The sequence below is a fragment of the Hyperoodon ampullatus genome (assembly GCF_949752795.1).
Source record: "Hyperoodon ampullatus genome assembly, chromosome: 18".
NCBI classification, from domain to species: domain Eukaryota; kingdom Metazoa; phylum Chordata; class Mammalia; order Artiodactyla; family Ziphiidae; genus Hyperoodon; species Hyperoodon ampullatus.
In genome coordinates, this window is record NC_136931.1 from 52,161,422 (window position 1) to 52,183,148 (window position 21,727).

Below are 21,727 nucleotides of genomic sequence, written 5' to 3' on the forward strand. Positions count from 1 at the left end.
CTACCTGCGGGGTCTCTTCGGGCTGGGGCCTTCCCCCGTGGGCTGCTCTCCCTCATTCTCCTTTTCTTCTTGCTTCTCTTCCTCCTCCTCCTCCTCCTCCTCTTCCTCGGGGGTGCTCTGGATTCCACATTGCCCATCAGCTTGGCCATGGTGAGATGAAAGACACGGCAGCTGAAGCCCTCCAGGACGCCGAACTTCACGTGCTGCTGGAGGATCTCCAAGGTGGGGAAGACGCGGCAGCAAGCCATGCACCTGAAGCCGGTCTCCATGGTCACCATCCAGTCCGGTGTCTTGGCGCTGGGTCTCTCCTCGACGGCAGGTGACCCTGATGGGCTGCCTGGCTCTGCCCTTTCCTCATCCTCTTTCTCCTCCCCAGTGGGCTCACTGTCAGACAGGAGGCTTTCAGTGCACACATCAGAAGAGGGGTCAGTGGCTACTGTGCACACATCCTCAGGAAGGGTCACTTCTTCTATCCTCAGCTGCTTTTCAGGCAACTCCAAGGGTTTCTTTGTCTTCCAGGAGACAGCGACACCCTTGTTCACTTGTACCTGCATGTAGTATATTTTCATGCCCCTTTCCTCTTTGTCTGGGTGCAGATAGTTCTTACAGGGTGAAGAGGGTGAGGAGGAGACACAGTGTGATGGGGAAGCGGTCTCTCCTTCTTCCTGATCCTGGGCTAGGGATGCTCTAGGCTGGGCAGTGTCTCGATGAAATCTCCGGATTCCTGAAAAAGGAAATTAAAATCATAATAACATGCGTGGGCCATGCCGGAAGCTGAGGGAGCAGGTGTGGTAGACGAGAGAGGGACATTTGCATGACATAGCTATGTCGTGAGCTTCGTGTCTGTTGGCCGTAGGACGGAGTGGTGTATCTGGTGTCATCAGTGGGCTTTTCATCTGCATGTGGGGGGATACTGGAGCGGTGTCTGTATACAGGGGTGTGGAGTATGGTGGTGAGGGCTGTGGTATGTGAGCGATGCGGCTGGATGCGTGTACGACGAGGAGTGTGAGTTTGGGAATCTCGGTGGTGCATTCCTTGTGGAATGGGGCTGTGGTGCAGGAGAAGCGCACTGTGGGTCACGTGCTTGGGGTGTATGTGTGCACTGAGAAGGGCTGTGCCTGGAGGGCGCATGTGTGTGTGTGCTGTGTGGACCTGAGCTGGATGGTCCTCCTCTGAGGCTGGAGGTCTATGATGCAGAACTCTGTCCTTCTCTGGAAGCAAAGGCAAAGACAAAGCCTACATTTTCCTCTGAAGATGCTTAATCTGGTCCCTCTTCCCTCCACCTCAAGCCCAGACCTTTCCGGCCCCTGCTCCTTGACTTCCCCACCATGGTAGTAGCAGTATTCACACACACACACACCCAGACTCAGCTGGCATCCACGCCCTCGTAACAGCTCAGCCATCCTGCCCAGGCTCTTCCACAGAGCCCTCATCACCTCTGATGACCCTGGGTTTCCTCTCAGCCTCCCTGGGATCTGTGTGCCTCCTGCCTCACAGCCAAGCACCCCCTCACCTGAGGAGCCCCGCGCCCTTACCAGCGTAGATGAGCTTGCGCGGAGTAGAAGTACAGAAGAAGTATTTAGAGGCAGAGGAGACCTCCCCTGCCCCTGGGCTGCAGGCTTGGGCCACCACAGTGGATCCAAGCCGAGGGAGATCCTCTTGTGACTTCGAGATTCCTGAGGGAGGAATGAAAGGCTCAGGGTGGGTTCATCAGTCCTCTGTCCACAAATATTTACTGAGTGTGTGACACGTGTCAGGTGCAGTGAATACACACAGTTGAGAGTGTAGTTCCCAGTGGATACTCGAGGATTTAATTCCAATCAATACTTATTCTCTCACTGTCTTGTTGGTAATGTAGGCCTCGGTGGTGACTGTGAGTGTGTGGGAACAGTGAGTGATGTGTATCAGTTATGTCTGTGGTGAGTGTGGGTTTGGCGTGGGGAGCACAGTGCAGATGTGTCTATCTGTGTCTGTGGCCTTGTGTGCATGGTTTCTGTTCACAAGTCAGGAATTCTGGGACATGTAACTTTTCCTTATTGCATGGTGTGGCTTGTATTTATGGTGTGTGTTCATTCATTCATTCACCAAGATTCAGTGAGCAGCTACTCCTGTGTATCCGGCACTCTTCCATTGTTGTAGTCTTTGGTAACGCTGCACATTCTAGTAGGGGAAGACACACACTAAACAAAACTACATAAATATATAATTCATCAGCTGGTGGTAAGTATATAAGGGTTGCCAGACTTAGCGAACAAGAATACAAGGCACCCAGTTAAATTTCAGTTTCAGATAAACCCAGAATAATTTTTTAGTGTAAGTATTCCCATGCAGTGTTTGGTCTTACTTATTTTGAGTGTAAGTATGGCCCATACAATATGTGGGACATACTGATACTGAAAAATTACTTGTTGTTTATTTGGAATTCAAATTGAACTGGATAGCCCATATTTTCTCTGGCAACCCTGACATGGGTTAGTGAGACTGTGGTTTACTGTGGTTTGTACAAAGCGGGTCTGGCATTACTCAAGAATGTGTTATAAGTGTGGTGTGTATGACACGTGACTGGTTCTTATAGAGGTATTTAGAGATGGCTGAAGTTAGCTGTGTTTGTGCGATTGTTGAGGAGATACATATATATATAGTGTGTGTGTGTGTGTGTGTGTCATATATATATAGTGTGTGTGTCTATATACATATCTCATCTCCAGCGTTTGGTGTTGGAGGAGAGGATTGTGATACAGGTGGGTTGTGTGAGAACGTAGTACAGAAGGGATGCATGTATATACCTCCATGTGCTGTGTGTGGTTTAATAAGGAAGTTATATGTGGGGTGTGTGATATTTTTGCTGTATCAGAGTGTACATGGGTGTATGAGTTACTGTCTCATAAAACACCCCTAACAAGAATTCTGTATACACTCTTACATACACCGAGTGTCAGCCAGGTCCAGGCAGGGTGACAAGAACTTTACCACGCAGACTTTATATCTGGTAAGCACTCTACCCCCATTCATCCCGCTCTTCTCTGCACTACCACACACACACACACACACACACACACACACACACACACACAGAGGAACATAGAGCAAAATATTCTGAATGGTCAGGGGCAGTCATTGCCTTCCCCAGCCTGTCCCAGCCACTGCCTGAAAATCTGCCTGCTGTCTAGAGCTCCATTCCCAGGGCCCATCCTACAGTCTCCAGGGCCCTGGGCCTGGTAGGAGCTACTGGGCTCTAATCTGGGGCAGAGGCCTCTAGCTGGAGCTCTGGGGTGACCACCCCTCTCCCAGGGCAAGCTACTCGCCTCCATTTAATGCACGCAGGCACCCCGTGTCCCGTGGCTCTCAGAGCTCCCCGCAGGACCCTGAGGCCATTTCTCACCCCCGCCCACGCGGTCTCAGTCTCTGGAAAACCCTTCCCTTCCCTTGATCTCCTTTGGGAAATTCTTCCTGTTGAAGGAATAAAACCTCCTTGCTTTCAATATGACACCATCCCTAGACAAACAATCTTCTTTCGAAGTGCATTCCACTTGTCAAGATATTTTTCAACAGGGCCTTCAACTCATGGGGCTTCTCTTTCCACTTTGGTAAAAGAGGCCAAGCAACTCATGGGTCTCTCTCAGCATCCTTGCATCCTTCACATCCCCCACCTCATGACCCCAGGGAAAGATCCAAGAGAATAAGAGAGAAATCGGGGACTGAGAAAAGCTGCACCTGTAGGTCTGTGCAAGCAGGATGCAGCCTGCTATGAGTCCGACAAAGCTCCAGGCCCGGCTGCCCCAGGAGAGAGTCCTCAGACCAGCGGAGCTGACCTCCCATCTCCCAGGGGGCATGTGGCCGTTCTGTGCCGTCTCACACCACAGGGACCCTCCGGATAGATACGGCAGCATCAGTGAGACAAGGTCTCTCGCTCCCTGCTTCACAGGTGACACGTTCTCAGTCCCCCGCTTCCTAGAGAAGGTTCAGTTTGGCAGAAACCCATGTGCCCCAGACAACTTGCCCCCCACATACCTCCTCCGTTCTCGGCAGTTTCCTGGGACTCTTCATTTTCCAGATGTTTCCTCTTTTGTCGCCTTTCCATCGTACCACCTAGAAGTCTCCCTTAGAAGATGCCTCAAGAGATGTCCAACTCCTCCTCTTCCCTACAGGTTGGCCCTTGTTGGCTCTTGGGCAGTCCGTTGAAATGATTCAATACAAATAAAAATAGTCAAGTCTCCTAAATGGCTGAAAAACTTGTACCACTTAGTGAACCAGCAGTACTGCCTAGTGCTCACCAGGGCTGTTATGTTTGCAAGGTTGCCAGGCGCACAGCGGAATTCTGTGACCTCAGTGATGACATCAGAGCATTCGGTGGACCTAGGTTGAGCACAGTGTCTGCAATAGCACAGGCCCCATTTTCAAGAACAATTCCTTTTTCCCAGCCGAACCTTTCCCGTGAAAGGGAAAGGTTCATACCATATCTATTATAAATTGTATCATACCATGTCTATTATAAAATTAACATTTTGATTGGAGATCTTTTTTTTTTTTTTTTTAGTTTCTGCTTTATAACAAAGTGAATCAGTCATACATATACATCAGTTCCCACATCCCTTCCCTCATGCATCTCCCTCCCTCCCACCCTCCCCATCCCACCCCTCCAGCACCGAGCTGATCTCCCTGTGCTCTGCGGCTGCTTCCCACTATCTATCTACCTTATGTTTGGTAGTGTATATATGTCCATGCCTCTCTTTCGTTTTGTCACAGCTTACCCTTCCCCCTCCCCATATCCTCAAGTCCATTCTCAAGTAGGTCTGTGTCTTTATTCCCGTTTTACCCCTAGGTTCTTCATGACATTTTTTTTTAATTCCATATATATATGTTAGCATACGGTATTTGTCTTTCTCCTTCTGACTTACTTCACTCTGTATGACAGACTCTAGGTCTATCCACCTCATTACAAATAGCTCAGTTTCGTTTCTTTTTATGGCTGAGTAATATTCCATTGTATATATGTGCCACATCTTCTTTATCCATTCATCCAATGATGGACACTTAGGTTGTTTCCAGCTCCGGGCTATTGTGAATAGAGCTGCAATGAACATTCTGGTACATGTCTCTTTTTGAATTATGGTTTTCTCAGGGTATATGCCTAGTAGTGGGATTGCTGGATCATATGGTAGTTCTATTTTTAGTTTTTTAAGGAACCTCCATACTGTTCTCCATAGTGGCTGTACCAATTCACATTCCCACCAGCAGTGCAAGAGTGTTCCCTTTTCTCCACACCCTCTCCAGTATTTATTGTTTCTAGATTTCTTGATGATGGCCATTCTGACTGGTGTGAGATGATATCTCATTGTAGTTTTGATTTGCATTTCTCTAATGATTAATGATGTTGAGCATTCTTTCATGTGTTTGTTGGCAGTCTGTATATCTTCTTTGGAGAAATGCCTATTTAAGTCTTCTGCCCATTTTTGGGTTGGGTTTTTTGTTTTTTTGCTATTGAGCTGCATGAGCTGTTTATAAATTTTGGAGATTAATTCTTTGTCAGTTGCTTCATTTGCAAATATTTTCTCCCATTCTGAGGGTTGTCTTTTGGTCTTGTTTATGGTTTCCTTTGCTGTGCAAAAGCTTTGAAGTTTCATTAGGTCCCATTTGTTTACCTTTGTTTTTATTTCCATTTCTCTAGGAGGTGGGTCCAAAAGGATCTTGCTGTGATTTATGTCATAGAGTGTTCTGCCTATGTTTTCCTCTGAGAGTTTGATAGTTTCTGGCCTTACATTTAGGTCTTTAATCCATTTTGAGCTTATTTTTGTGTATGGTGTTAGGGAATGATCTAATCTCATACTTTTACATGTCCCTGTCCAGTTTTCCCAGCACCACTTATTGAAGAGGCTGTCCTTTCTCCAGTGTACATTCCTGCCTCCTTTATCAAAGATAAGTTGACCATATGTGCGTGGGTTTATCTCTGGGCTTTCTATCCTGTTCCATTGATCTATCTTTCTGTTTTTGTGCCAGTTCCACACTGTCTTGATTACTGTAGCTTTGTAGTATAGTCTGAAGTCAGGGAGCCTGATTCCTCCAGCTCCGTTTTTCGTTCTCAAGATTGCTTTGGCTATTCGGGGTCTTTTGTTTCTCCAAACAAATTTTGAAATTTTTGGTTCTAGTTCTGTGAAAAATGCCAGTGGTAGTTTGATAGGGATTGCATTGAATCTGTAGATTGCTTTGGGTAGTAGAGTCATTTTCACAATATTGATTCTTCCAATCCAGGAGCATGGTATATCTCTCCATCTATTTGTATCATCTTTAATTTCTTTCATCAGTGTCTTATAATTCTCTGCATACAGGTCTTTTGTCTCCTTAGGTAGGTTTATTCCTAGATATTTTATTCTTTTTGTTGCAATGGTAAATGGGAGTGTTTTCTTGATTTCATTTTCCGATTTTTCATCATTAGTGTACAGGAATGCCAGAGATTTCTGTGCATTAATTTTGTATCCTGCTACTTTACCAAATTCATTGATTAGCTCTAGTAGTTTTCTGGTAGCATCTTTAGGATTCTCTATGTATAGTATCATGTCATCAGCAAACAGTGACAGCTTTACTTCTTCTGGAGATCTTTTAATGTCTTTTCTAGAGAGATTTAATATGAATATTTTAAATGGTCTCCAGTTTCCCTGTGGATTATTGACATTTTAAACTCTGCACTTCAATTTTCCCTCAATACGTGTAATTTTGTCACGGCTATTTCTGTACTTAAAGATGAGGAACTATATAATTGATTTCTTCATTTTTTTCCCCATCTCTTTCCAAGGTACTGAATTTGATTGTGTCTTACGAATGAGTGCAAAATGCTAGTCCTTGAGTCAGGACATTGGGCCCTTTACCAAGTAACTCAAACTATCTGGGCTTCAGCTTCTGTATGTGCGATCAAGAGGCTTGGACTAGCTGACTTTTCAAATGCTGTGTTTCTTTGATTCACTCTCACTTACTGATCTGCTCCTTAAGAAGAGGGTCTGTTCTCATAAAGTAACAACAGTCTTTTCCTAACCTTGGGTTGGGCGGAGTTTAACTGGTCATACTCAGTTTGTTAGTTCTATTTCCTTCTATGTATGCTTAGCTCTAAATAATTTATATGGCTCTTGTGACTATTTTTAGATCTTATTTTTTTCTTATTTTCTTTTACAGTTTCTAATTTGTTATCGCCAGTGTAGAGGAGCCTGATTGATTTTTTAAATTTATTGATCTTGTATGTGTGTGCCTTGTTGAACCGTCTTATTAGTTCCTGCTAGTTTATCTGTGGGTTCTTTTGTGTCTCCTAGATAAATGAGCATATTAAACGTAAATAATGTGTTCTTTGGATAAAGTTTATTTTCTTGCATCTATATATATAGAAGCAATATGTTGAAGTGATTTAAATATTTCAATACTTACATACCTGTTATCACAATCTAACGTTCTTGATCTTCTTTTCTTTCAATCAATATTATGTTTTCAAGATTTATCCACGTGAATCCATATAGATCTAGGTCTTTGATTTTTGACTGTTTGCTATTATTTCATCACATGCGTATAGCATCACTTATTTTCCATTCAAGCATTATTGGACAATTGGATTGTTTCCCTCCCTTCTCTAGAACAAACAACGTTTCCTAGAATATCCCTGAAGATGTCTGACAGTCGAGAAGGGCCAGGCTGCCCGAAGGATTGCTACTTGCTTTTAGCCACCTTCCAACAGGCCATCTCCAGCCAGCAATTTGAAGCACAGCTGAAATGAAAACTCCCCCAAATGTGGAGATGTTAGGAGCTTCCTAGAAGGTGGGAGGTTAATGATAGGCATCCTGCTGGGATCCCAGGGGAGTCTGAGCTGGCCTGAAGCTCATCTTCCTCCTCCACCTCTCAAGAGAAATGTGGAGGAAAGAAGACTTCCAAAACTGTGAGTAGGCAGAGGGAGAGGTATTGGGGGCCGAAGCTGTAACTGAGGTCTTGGAGTGGGCTGTGAGGACGCAGAGCCTCTAGAGAGCCAGGCTCTGCCTTCTGAGAACTTCTCCCCTAAGGCTGCTCCTAATTCAGGTGATACCAGCCATATAGAGCCGACTTGGCCCACACTGTCACAGAAAGCCTTATCAGAATCTCTTCTTCTTCATACACCCTTGTGTCTGTTACTTGGTTATTGCCTTTGGTGCTCCACTGATGTGAACCACAGTCGCCAGGGGATGGAGGACACTAGTGACCCATCTTGCTCTGTGGCCTCAGTCCACAGCTTGAGGGTAAGGGAAGAGGCCAAATGAAGGTCAAGAAGGAAAGATGGAGTTTGAAGAGAAGACCTGAGTTAAGGGTGTCTTCTCAAGTCTTGATGAATGAAATGTAGCTCCAGTACCTGAAGTCCTGCTTGTTCTCAAGGCTGACCACGGGGCTGGGTGCACTCAGTGAAGGAGCCGTATACACTTAGTATTTCCTTGCTTGCTCACACTTGCCCTCCTCTGATACACCCTCTGCAAGCCTGATCTTCCCCTGAAAGAACTTTCCACCTGCTACTGTCATCTCCTGAACATTTGCTTCCCCTTCCTAGTGTCCCCCTAGAATGCCATTGCAGCCAATTCATAATTTGATAATCATGCTTCTTACCATATTCTCAGCAACTTCTGATAAATTTTATTCACTTTATTCCATAGTCTTCACACATCAATAATCTTCCTTAACTTCCTAGCTGCAGGTTAACCCATTCGGAATCATTTCTTTTTCTTTCTCTTCTTTGGCAAATGCTTTCTATCTTTTAAGGTCTTTTTCTTGTCTCTCTACCATCCTGCCTTCCTGAACTTCTTTTTTTTCCGTTTAAGTAACCTTTCAATCTCCTTCCCCAATTTCCTCATAAACATTTAGAGTTTATGCCTCACACGTTAGACAGCGGTTTATGAATGGCCAGGCATAATGGACTCAGAATGAGTTGGCACCCCCGAGGTACCTGTCTTGCTGGGGAGCCACAGGTGAAGGGCTGGCTGCTGGACACATGTTGGCATGGAGTCAGGCTGAGTGGCCTCAGGGTGTTTGCTCTGCACTTGTGTGTGTTTCTCCCTAGTTGGTTTCCTTGTCCAGCCACCTGTGCCCTCCCTCCATCCAGCCCAGGGAATCCTTCTCATCACAGGGGTAGGATGTTTGTCTCATTTTCCATCACATCCTTTCCCCAAAGTTTGGTTGTGAGTTGTTCCCATTCCAAAGACCTCTCCTCTTTGAAGAGAAAAGAGAAAATCTTTTCTCTCCTTTTCTCTCACTTCACTTCTGCTCTATTATCTCCTCCGTCCAGAATGGCCCACTGACTCAAATGGCTGTAGATCCAAAGATGGCAAGAAATGCCAGCAATTCTGAGATAATAATACGCATGTATCAGGAACACTGGAAAACCTTTATCCCGCCACATTAAACAAAATTGCACTTCCAGTGTATTCAGAGTCTCAGAAACACAAATGATACAGAAATTGAATTACACTCAAGTTTTTCTTTCCTCCTTTCCTGATTTATTCTAATCCTCAAAGTTAACATGATGAACTATTTGTTAGGTAAAGTTTCAGACATTTTCTACACATGCACACTTTTCTTTTTTTCACATAAGAGTGTGAACTAGGTCACTTTCAACATGCTGTGATTCTGTGATTCACTGTCTCCCACCGAGTCATCCACAGATAAAGTCATCTGTTTCATGGAGAAATATTTCCAATAGCTAATAGCCAATGTCTGTGGAGTGCTTACTCTGTGTCGGTTTCTTGTAACTACTTTACAGATCTTTTGTACAACGTACCCATGGACCAGGTACAATGATAACCCCCAAGTGACAGATAAGTGCAGATAAGTACAAATAAATACAGAGGCCAAGTGACTTGCCCAAGACACTGGAGCAAATCAAAATCCATGCCTCTGTAATCATTTTGCTCTATTGCCTCTGTCTGGGAGGCTTGATGATTTGGCAACTAAAACCTTAAATATCATGTTCCATTTTTATATGTGTGACACAAGCGTGGGGCTGTGATATGGGGTAACTAACCTGACTACTTTTGAAAACCCTTATGCACCTGGATGAAAGTAAGCCAGGGACTGCAAGCTATAGATTGAAGGTTTCCTACCAACTTTTAAAAATAGCTTCTTGAATGCAATTTATGTAATGTCAAGTCTAGGATGTAGTCCAAATAGTAACAGAAAAATGGAGATATGTAGAAAAATACTTAAAGTTGACAAGTATTGGGAGTGTAGTATTTTTGGGGCCAGCGTGTAGACCACAGGAAAACTTGCTGTTTCCATCCCAAAGGGAAGAGCCCTACGTTGCAACTGCCAAGGTCCCTGGGGCAGCAAGTGTGCTCAGTGCTTAGTAAAGAAGCATCCTCAGTTTGATAGAATCCTATGGGAGCCTTACATTTGGTTAGCAGTTCTACATTCTTGATGTACTAATATTTTCAGGGTGTGGGAGGGTATCAAGCTCTGAAAATACCCTTGGAGAGATTTGCTTATTCAGTTTGGCTTTTTCAATCTCCCTACTACTTCTTTACTAAACACCAGGCGGTTTCCTTCACTTTTCAGAACCATGTTGTTTTTCCCTTGTCTAATGAACTTTGAAATACTTTTGGATGAGCTATTAAGTTTGGGAAAAAATAAACATCTCTTTAAAATAAGGAAGATAATAACAATGACAAGTAGAAAAAGCTCTAAAACAGAGAATATCCTCCATTCTAGCCAATGACTGGGAGTGGAAGGTTGGTGCTCGCTGTCCAGGACGTAGAAATAAAAGCTGAGGGGGCACTGAGGCGTCTCCTGGATCTCTATAAGCCTCCATCATTTCTGCTGAGTAGGGTTGACAGATAAAATATAGGCTGTTTAGTTAAATATGAATGTCAGAAAAACAATGAGTACATTTTGAAGATAAGTATGCCCCAAATAGTATATAGGATCTACTTATACTAAAAATAATGACTTATTATTCATGTGAAGTTCAAGTTTAACTGGGTATCCTGTATTTTTAGTTACTAAATCTGCCAGCCCTACTGATGATCCACAATGGAGGCAGTTCAGGAGCGGTACATGCTGGCTCTCGGACAGTCAGAAATTGCTTCAGCAGATCCAGGTACAGTATGAAAGTCTTTTTAGATGTAGCTCAGAAGCCGTGGCCAGCCCTTGACTGCAAGTACTGCCTCGGGTTTCCCTGAGGTGGGGTCAACCTTCCTCTTAATGGCCTTTTGGTCAGTCTGGAAGACCATATCCAAGGGGAGCCCCAAAGTCAGTTTCATCCTCACAACCATGTTTCCAATTCCTGGAATTGGCTGCATGTGACTCACAAGAGCTGAGGAGGTTTGTGGAAATTGGGAGTGTCATAGCTTGAACCCTTTGTAGGTAAAGTTTTGCTGTTCTGAGAGTTTGAACAGGAGCAATGTGAAAGACTCCAGGTCCCCAGGTAGCTAGAAATAATCCTGTTCTACTTCTGTGTATGTGACAAGTCTCTAATAGTTCAGAGAGCAAGTATCTGGTCTTAGAAAGACTGATCCAAGCTTGGATGTTTCTGGTGACAAGGCAAGGTCCTGAGTTTCAAGTTCACCTTTTATGGTTGAGGAGACAATAAGGTGGTCAGAAGGGAAATCATGGAGGAGACCTTGGCTTCATCCATTGTGCAGGCTTGTATATGTGGTTCTATGTAGATTGTGTTTCAAAGGCGGAGCTTGTTTACAACTATGAACATTCTCCGATGTGCTTTTTGGACCTTCATTCCCAGAGCGAGAGCAGTGCCGAGGCTCTAGAAATGCCATGGATATTCTGAGCTGTCAGTGGCATTTCCCAGGTACTGTTCCCTTGGTGCCGCTCCTTGAAATGTCCAAAGGGATTATCATCTGTCTTGTGGCGGGTCCTAGCATTGTGAAAGGAAGCTGCTGCACCTGGCTCAGAGGATTTCGGATGTGGTGGGAGGAGTAGTAGTACTACGACTCTAAATTGTATCACAGCATATCTATTCCATCTTGAGAGTGGGGTTGGGGGGTTATGAAGGGGGGCTTTTATTGTTCTTTTATACATTGTACCCTTGGAACTAATTCAATTTTTTAAAATTAATTAATTAATTTTGGGCTGCATTGGGTCTTTGTTGCTGCTAGCGGGCGTTCTCTAGTTGCAGTGAGCGGGGGCTACTCTTGGCTGTGGTGCACGGGCTTCTCATTGCAGTGGCTTCTCTTGTTGCGGAGCATGGGCTCTAGGCACGCAGGCTTCCGTAGTTGTGGCACGTGGGCTCGGTAGATGTGGCACACGGGCTGTAGAGCGCAGGCTCAGTAGTTGTGGCGCGCGGGCTTAGTTACTCCGTGGCACGTGGGATCTTCCCAGACCAGGGCTCGAACCCATGTCCCCTGCATTCGCAGGCATATTCTTAACCACTGCTCCACCAGGGAAGCCCAATAATTGAGTTTTTTATAAAGAGAAGATTCCTAATATTATTCCAAAATTTTAAAAATATGTAGTTGGATAACACTATGCAAAATTAACTGATATACTCTTTTATTATTTCTCTTTGCTCCCTGGATTTTTTTCCCCATCCAGTCAGCTAGGCACTGTGAGTTCACTGCATTAGGAAGGTAAAGACTCAGCAGAAATGAGGGAGAAAAAAAGAAAATTCTCAGCTTTGGAATGTTCACAACGGAGGCCACAGTAGAACAGGTGAGAATTCTGTGAACAAAAAATCAATGTCGTCTCAAATGTCAAAAAGTATTCTCTGCACTGGGAGGCAGGAGAGGGAGGGAGGGAAGGACTGAAGGAGAGAGATCAGTGTGGCCAGGGACATGGAGACTGTGCTTGAGGACGATATGCCCAGGAAGAGAATCAGAATCTGGAGAAGATTCATCCTGCATGTGATCATTGCCTCCAGCCAGCACCCTCATCTCAGACGTTGGGAAATTCAGAGAGAGAGTGGGAGTACGTCAGGAGGGCCACGCACATAGTCTGTGTGGCAGGGGTTGTGGCCATTCCCTATTTGTGAGGAGTCCCCAGCAATTTGCAGGCCTCTTCTGGAAAATGCTGGCGGACGTCTCTAGTGCTTATGTGAAAGCTTGTTCACAAACCTTGAAAGATACAGATGTAGATGACAGATAGATGCATAGATAGAAAAATGTAATTAAATAAAACCTCCAGGAAAGGTTTGGAAAATGCCCTTTATTGCATAGGACGTTTCTATTGTCATATGATGTTAGACTGAGTGCCGGTCCCTTCATCCTCCTTCAGACCACGGCATTCTGTCTGCTACTATCCCGAGGGTCCTTTCTTCTCCCTGGAAGGGATAAAACAAATGAGGTAGAACAGGAAGAGACAAGAAGCACTCCAAGCTCTGCTGGTCAGGGTTACCCTCCAGCGTTGCCTTAATGCTCAGAGCCACACACACCACAGTGAGCTTGGCTCCAGATCAACTACCACGCAACGAAGGTTCTGGAACATTTCCATATCTCGGGGGACCTCATTTCCACGTGACTCTCTTTCATATTCCCCTTTGTCACAGAAGGCTAGGTACAGTGGTCAGGGTGAGATGTCAGCTCAGGCCCAAGGCTCTCAGACCTCAAAGTTCTGGTCCTGCAAGGGCCCCTGTCCTCTCTTCAGACCACTCCTGGCTCTCTCTGCCGAGAAGGAGCTGCTGGCAGTACGTCCTCTAAGAGTTGAGGTCCATCGTGCAGACCCTGAGAAAACTCCTAGGAAAAAGCTCCACCTTCTTGTTGAAGTCAACAGAGCTCAATTCCTTTGGTAGTGCTGGGTGTGTCCCAAGCTGATGCAACTGCAGAGCCATTAGGTCAACCAGCACATGTGTGCGGCCCCTTCCCTTAGACTCCTCTGGGCCCTCGTGACATAGGCTCAGAAGACTGCCAGCCTCAAGCCTTATCTCTTCCAAGGGACGGCCACACCGTCTTCCAGGACTTCTGTCCCATGAATCTCAGTTGCTGTGTGGAAATCAAAAGAGAGAAAAGACCCTACCTGCGGGGTCTCTTCGGGCTGGGGCCTTCCCCCGTGGGCTGCTCTCCCTCATTCTCCTTTTCTTCTTGCTTCTCTTCCTCCTCCTCCTCCTCCTCCTCTTCCTCGGGGGTGCTCTGGATTCCACATTGCCCATCAGCTTGGCCATGGTGAGATGAAAGACACGGCAGCTGAAGCCCTCCAGGACGCCGAACTTCACGTGCTGCTGGAGGATCTCCAAGGTGGGGAAGACGCGGCAGCAAGCCATGCACCTGAAGCCGGTCTCCATGGTCACCATCCAGTCCGGTGTCTTGGCGCTGGGTCTCTCCTCGACGGCAGGTGACCCTGATGGGCTGCCTGGCTCTGCCCTTTCCTCATCCTCTTTCTCCTCCCCAGTGGGCTCACTGTCAGACAGGAGGCTTTCAGTGCACACATCAGAAGAGGGGTCAGTGGCTACTGTGCACACATCCTCAGGAAGGGTCACTTCTTCTATCCTCAGCTGCTTTTCAGGCAACTCCAAGGGTTTCTTTGTCTTCCAGGAGACAGCGACACCCTTGTTCACTTGTACCTGCATGTAGTATATTTTCATGCCCCTTTCCTCTTTGTCTGGGTGCAGATAGTTCTTACAGGGTGAAGAGGGTGAGGAGGAGACACAGTGTGATGGGGAAGCGGTCTCTCCTTCTTCCTGATCCTGGGCTAGGGATGCTCTAGGCTGGGCAGTGTCTCGATGAAATCTCCGGATTCCTGAAAAAGGAAATTAAAATCATAATAACATGCGTGGGCCATGCCGGAAGCTGAGGGAGCAGGTGTGGTAGACGAGAGAGGGACATTTGCATGACATAGCTATGTCGTGAGCTTCGTGTCTGTTGGCCGTAGGACGGAGTGGTGTATCTGGTGTCATCAGTGGGCTTTTCATCTGCATGTGGGGGGATACTGGAGCGGTGTCTGTATACAGGGGTGTGGAGTATGGTGGTGAGGGCTGTGGTATGTGAGCGATGCGGCTGGATGCGTGTACGACGAGGAGTGTGAGTTTGGGAATCTCGGTGGTGCATTCCTTGTGGAATGGGGCTGTGGTGCAGGAGAAGCGCACTGTGGGTCAGGTGCTTGGGGTGTATGTGTGCACTGAGAAGGGCTGTGCCTGGAGGGCGCATGTATGTGTGAGCTGTGTGGACCTGAGCTGGATGGTCCTGCTCTGAGGCTGGAGGTCTATGATGCAGAACTCTGTCCTTCTCTGGAAGCAAAGGCAAAGACAAAGCCTACATTTTCCTCTGAAGATGCTTAATCTGGTCCCTCTTCCCTCCACCTCAAGCCCAGACCTTTCCGGCCCCTGCTCCTTGACTTCCCCACCATGGTAGTAGCAGTATTCACACACACACACACCCAGACTCAGCTGGCATCCACGCCCTCGTAACAGCTCAGCCATCCTGCCCAGGCTCTTCCACAGAGCCCTCATCACCTCTGATGACCCTGGGTTTCCTCTCAGCCTCCCTGGGATCTGTGTGCCTCCTGCCTCACAGCCAAGCACCCCCTCACCTGAGGAGCCCCGCGCCCTTACCAGCGTAGATGAGCTTGCGCGGAGTAGAAGTACAGAAGAAGTATTCAGAGGCAGAGGAGACCTCCCCTGCCCCTGGGCTGCAGGCTTGGGCCACCACAGTGGATCCAAGCCGAGGGAGATCCTCTTGTGACTTCGAGATTCCTGAGGGAGGAATGAAAGGCTCAGGGTGGGTTCATCAGTCCTCTGTCCACAAATATTTACTGAGTGTGTGACACGTGTCAGGTGCAGTGAATACACACAGTTGAGAGTGTAGTTCCCAGTGGATACTCGAGGATTTAATTCCAATCAATACTTATTCTCTCACTGTCTTGTTGGTAATGTAGGCCTCGGTGGTGACTGTGAGTGTGTGGGAACAGTGAGTGATGTGTATCAGTTATGTCTGTGGTGAGTGTGGGGTTGGCGTGGGGAGCACAGTGCAGATGTGTCTATCTGTGTCTGTGGCCTTTGTGTGCATGGTTTCTGTTCACAAGTAAGGAATTCTGGGACATGTAACTTTTCCTTATTGCATGGTGTGGCTTGTATTTATGGTGTGTGTTCATTCATTCATTCACCAAGATTCAGTGAGCAGCTACTCCTGTGTATCCGGCACTCTTCCATTGTTGTAGTCTTTGGTAACGCTGCACATTCTAGTAGGGGAAGACACACACTAAACAAAACTACATAAATATATAATACATCAGCTGGTGGTAAGTATATAAGGGTTGCCAGACTTAGCGAACAAGAATACAAGGCACCCAGTTAAATTTCAGTTTCAGATAAACCCAGAATAATTTTTTAGTGTAAGTATTCCCATGCAGTATTTGGTCTTACTTATTTTGAGTGTAAGTATGGCCCATACAATATGTGGGACATACTGATACTGAAAAATGACTTGTTGTTTATCTGGAATTCAAATTGAACTGGATAGTCCATATTTTCTCTGGCAACCCTGACATGGGTTAGTGAGACTGTGGTTTACTGTGGTTTGTACAAAGCGGGTCTGGCATTACTCAAGAATGTGTTATAAGTGTGGTGTGTATGACACGTGACTGGTTCTTATAGAGGTATTTAGAGATGGCTGAAGTTAGCTGTGTTTGTGCGAGAGTTGAGGAGATACATATATATATAGTGTGTGTGTGTGTGTGTGTGTGTGTGTGTCATATATATATAGTGTGTGTGTCTATATACATATCTCATCTCCAGCGTTTGGTGTTGGAGGAGAGGATTGTGATACAGGTGGGTTGTGTGAGAACGTAGTACAGAAGGGATGCATGTATATACCTCCATGTGCTGTGTGTGGTTTAATAAGGAAGTTATATGTGGGGTGTGTGATATTTTTGCTGTATCAGAGTGTACATGGGTGTATGAGTTACTGTCTCATAAAACACCCCTAACAAGAATTCTGTATACAGTCTTACGTACACCGAGTGTCAGCCAGGTCCAGGCAGGGTGACAAGAACTTTACCACGCAGACTTTATATCTGGTAAGCACTCTACCCCCATTCATCCCGCTCTTCTCTGCACTACCACACACACACACAGACACACACACACACACACACACACACACACACACACACAGAGGAACATAGAGCAAAATATTCTGAATGGTCAGGGGCAGTCATTGCCTTCCCCAGCCTGTCCCAGCCACTGCCTGAAAATCTGCCTGCTGTCTAGAGCTCCATTCCCAGGGCCCATCCTACAGTCTCCAGGGCCCTGGGCCTGGTAGGAGCTACTGGGCTCTAATCTGGGGCAGAGGCCTCTAGCTGGAGCTCTGGGGTGACCACCCCTCTCCCAGGGCAAGCTACTCGCCTCCATTTAATGCACACAGGCACCCCGTGGCCCGTGGCTCTCAGAGCTCCCTGCAGGACCCTGAGGCCATTTCTCACCCCCGCCCACGCGGTCTCAGTCTCTGGAAAACCCTTCCCTTCCCTTGATCTCCTTTGGGAAATTCTTCCTGTTGAAGGAATAAAACCTCCTTGCTTTCAATATGACACCATCCCTAGACAAACAATCTTCTTTCGAAGTGCATTCCACTTGTCAAGATATTTTTCAACAGGGCCTTCAACTCATGGGGCTTCTCTTTCCACTTTGGTAAAAGAGGCCAAGCAACTCATGGGTCTCTCTCAGCATCCTTGCATCCTTCACATCCCCCACCTCATGACCCCAGGGAAAGATCCAAGAGAATAAGAGAGAAACCGGGGACTGAGAAAAGCTGCACCTGTAGGTCTGTGCAAGCAGGATGCAGCCTGCTATGAGTCCGACAAAGCTCCAGGCCCGGCTGCCCCAGGAGAGAGTCCTCAGACCAGCGGAGCTGACCTCCCATCTCCCAGGGGGCATGTGGCCGTTCTGTGCCGTCTCACACCACAGGGACCCTCCGGATAGATACGGCAGCATCAGTGAGACAAGGTCTCTCGCTCCCTGCTTCACAGGTGACACATTCTCAGTCCCCCGCTTCCTAGAGAAGGTTCAGTTTGGCAGAAACCCATGTGCCCCAGACAAGTTGCCCCCCACATACCTCCTCCGTTCTCGGCAGTTTCCTGGGACTCTTCATTTTCCAGATGTTTCCTCTTTTGTCGCCTTTCCATCGTACCACCTAGAAGTCTCCCTTAGAAGATGCCTCAAGAGATGTCCAACTCCTCCTCTTCCCTACAGGTTGGCCCTTGTTGGCTCTTGGGCAGTCCGTTGAAATGATTCAATACAAATAAAAATAGTCAAGTCTCCTAAATGGCTGAAAAACTTGTACCACTTAGTGAACCAGCAGTACTGCCTAGTGCTCACCAGGGCTGTTATGTTTGCAAGGTTGCCAGGCGCACAGCGGAATTCTGTGACCTCAGTGATGACATCAGAGCATTCGGTGGACCTAGGTTGAGCACAGTGTCTGCAATAGCACAGGCCCCATTTTCAAGAACAATTCCTTTTTCCCAGCCGAACCTTTCCCGTGAAAGGGAAAGGTTCATACCATATCTATTATAAATTGTATCATACCATGTCTATTATAAAATTAACATTTTGATCGGAGATCTTTTTTATTTTCTTTTTAGTTTCTGCTTTATAACAAAGTGAATCAGTCATACATATACATCTGTTCCCACATCCCTTCCCTCATGCATCTCCCTCCCTCCCACCCTCCCCATCCCACCCCTCCAGGCGGTCACAAAGCACCGAGCTGATCTCCCTGTGCTCTGCGGCTGCTTCCCACTATCTATCTACGTTACGTTTGGTAGTGTATATATGTCCATGCCTCTCTTTCGTTTTGTCACAGCTTACCCTTCCCCCTCCCCATATCCTCAAGTCCATTCTCAAGTAGGTCTGTGTCTTTATTCCCGTTTTACCCCTAGGTTCTTCATGACATTTTTTTTTTAATTCCATATATATGTGTTAGCATACGGTATTTGTCTTTCTCTTTCTGACTTACTTCACTCTGTATGACAGACTCTAGGTCTATCCACCTCATTACAAATAGCTCAGTTTCGTTTCTTTTTATGGCTGAGTAATATTCCATTGTATATATGTGCCACATCTTCTTTATCCATTCATCAGATGATGGACACTTAGGTTGTTTCCAGCTCTGGGCTATTGTGAATAGAGCTGCAATGAACATTTTGGTACATGTCTCTTTTTGAATTATGGTTTTCTCAGGGTATATGCCTAGTAGTGGGATTGCTGGATCATATGTTAGTTCTATTTTTAGTTTTTTAAGGAACCTCCATACTGTTCTCCATAGTGGCTGTACCAATTCACATTCCCACCAGCAGTGCAAGAGTGTTCCCTTTTCTCCACACCCTCTCCAGTATTTATTGTTTCTAGATTTCTTGATGATGGCCATTCTGACTGGTGTGAGATGATATCTCATTGTAGTTTTGACTTGCATTTCTCTAATGATTAATGATGTTGAGCATTCTTTCATGTGTTTGTTGGCAGTCTGTATATCTTCTTTGGAGAAATGCCTATTTAAGTCTTCTGCCCATTTTTGGATTGGGTTTTTTGTTTTTTTGCTATTGAGCTGCATGAGCTGTTTATAAATTTTGGAGATTAATCCTTTGTCAGTTGCTTCATTTGCAAATATTTTCTCCCATTCTGAGGGTTGTCTTTTGGTCTTGTTTATGGTTTCCTTTGCTGTGCAAAAGCTTTGAAGTTTCATTAGGTCCCATTTGTTTATCTTTGTTTTTAGTTCCATTTCTCTAGGAGGTGGGTCCAAAAGGATCTTGCTGTGATTTATGTCATAGAGTGTTCTGCCTATGTTTTCCTCTAAGAGTTTGATAGTTTCTGGCCTTACATTTAGGTCTTTAATCCATTTTGAGCTTATTTTTGTGTATGGTGTTAGGGAATGATCTAATCTCATACTTTTACATGTCCCTGTCCAGTTTTCCCAGCACCACTTATTGAAGAGGCTGTCCTTTCTCCAGTGTACATTCCTGCCTCCTTTATCAAAGATAAGTTGACCATATGTGCGTGGGTTTATCTCTGGGCTTTCTATCCTGTTCCGTTGATCTATCTTTCTGTTTTTGTGCCAGTACCACACTGTCTTGATTACTGTAGCTTTGTAGTATAGTCTGAAGTCAGGGAGCCTGATTCCTCCAGCTCCGTTTTTCGTTCTCAAGATTGCTTTGGCTATTCGGGGTCTTTTGTTTCTCCAAACAAATTTTGAAATTTTTGGTTCTAGTTCTGTGAAAAATGCCAGTGGTAGTTTGATAGGGATTGCATTGAATCTGTAGATTGCTTTGGGTAGTAGAGTCATTTTCACAATATTGATTCTTCCAATCCAGGAGCATGGTATATCTCTCCATCTATTTGTATCATCTTTAATTTCTTTCATCAGTGTCTTATAATTCTCTGCATACAGGTCTTTTGTCTCCTTAGGTAGGTTTATTCCTAGATATTTTATTCTTTTTGTTGCAATGGTAAATGGGAGTGTTTTCTTGATTTCATTTTCCGATTTTTCATCATTAGTGTACAGGAATGCCAGAGATTTCTGTGCATTAATTTTGTATCCTGCTACTTTACCAAATTCATTGATTAGCTCTAGTAGTTTTCTGGTAGCATCTTTAGGATTCTCTATGTATAGTATCATGTCATCAGCAAACAGTGACAGCTTTACTTCTTCTGGAGATCTTTTAATGTCTTTTCTAGAGAGATTTAATATGAATATTTTAAATGGTCTCCAGTTTCCCTGTGGATTATTGACATTTTAAACTCTGCACTTCAATTTTCCCTCAATACATGTAATTTTGTCACGGCTATTTCTGTACTTAAAGATGAGGAACTGTATAATTGATTTCTTCATTTTTTTCCCATCTCTTTCCAAGGTACTGAATTTGATTGTGTCTTACGAATGAGGGAACAATTCTAGTCCTTGAGTCAGGACATTGGGCCCTTTACCAAGTAACTCAACCTATCTGGGCTTCAGCTTCTGTATGTGCGATCAAGAGGCTTGGACTAGCTGACTTTTCAAATGCTGTGTTTCTTTGATTCACTCTCACTTACTGATCTGCTCCTTAAGAAGAGGGTCTGTTCTCATAAAGTAACAACAGTCTTTTCCTAACCTTGGGTTGGGCGGAGTTTAACAGGTCGTACTCAGTTTGTTAGGTCTATTTCCTTCTACGTATGCTTAGCTCTGAATAATTTATATGGCTCTTGTGACTATTTTTAGATCTTATTTTTTTCTTATTTTCTTTTACAGTTTCTAATTTGTTATCGCCAGTGTAGAGGAGCCTGATTGATTTTTAAAATTTATTGATCTTGTATGTGTGTGCCTTGTTGAACCGTCTTATTAGTTCCTGCTAGTTTATCTGTGGGTTCTTTTGTGTCTCCTAGATAAATGAGCATATTAAATGTAAATAATGTGTTCTTTGGATAAAGTTTATTTTCTTGCATCTATATATATAGAAGCAATATGTTGAAGTGATTTAAATATTTCAATACTTACATACCTGTTATCACAATCTAACGTTCTTGATCTTCTTTTCTTTCAATCAATATTATGTTTTCAAGATTTATCCACGTGAATCCATATAGATCTAGGTCTTTGATTTTTGACTGTTTGCTATTATTTCATCACATGCGTATAGCATCACTTATTTTCCATTCAAGCATTATTGGACAATTGGATTGTTTCCCTCCCTTCTCTAGAACAAACAACGTTTCCTAGAATATCCCTGAAGATGTCTGACAGTCGAGAAGGGCCAGGCTGCCCGAAGGATTGCTACTTGCTTTTAGCCACCTTCCAACAGGCCATCTCCAGCCAGCAATTTGAAGCACAGC

General features: G+C 45.1%; 2 protein-coding genes across 2 annotated transcripts; both read right to left on the bottom strand.

Moving 5' to 3' along the window:
- LOC307066883 (protein FAM170A-like) lies at positions 1-4,081 on the bottom strand (the record flags this gene model as incomplete). Its single annotated transcript, XM_079724104.1, is given in 4 exon segments — positions 1-117; positions 123-724; positions 1,536-1,676; positions 4,012-4,081. Coding segments are annotated over 4 exon segments (930 nt in total).
- A 9,868-nt stretch (positions 4,082-13,949) lies between these two features.
- LOC307066884 (protein FAM170A-like) lies at positions 13,950-18,051 on the bottom strand (the record flags this gene model as incomplete). The annotated part of the gene is given in 4 exon segments (XM_079724105.1): positions 13,950-14,066; positions 14,072-14,673; positions 15,485-15,625; positions 17,982-18,051. Coding segments are annotated over 4 exon segments (930 nt in total).
- Between the last annotated feature and the right edge of the window lie 3,676 nt (positions 18,052-21,727).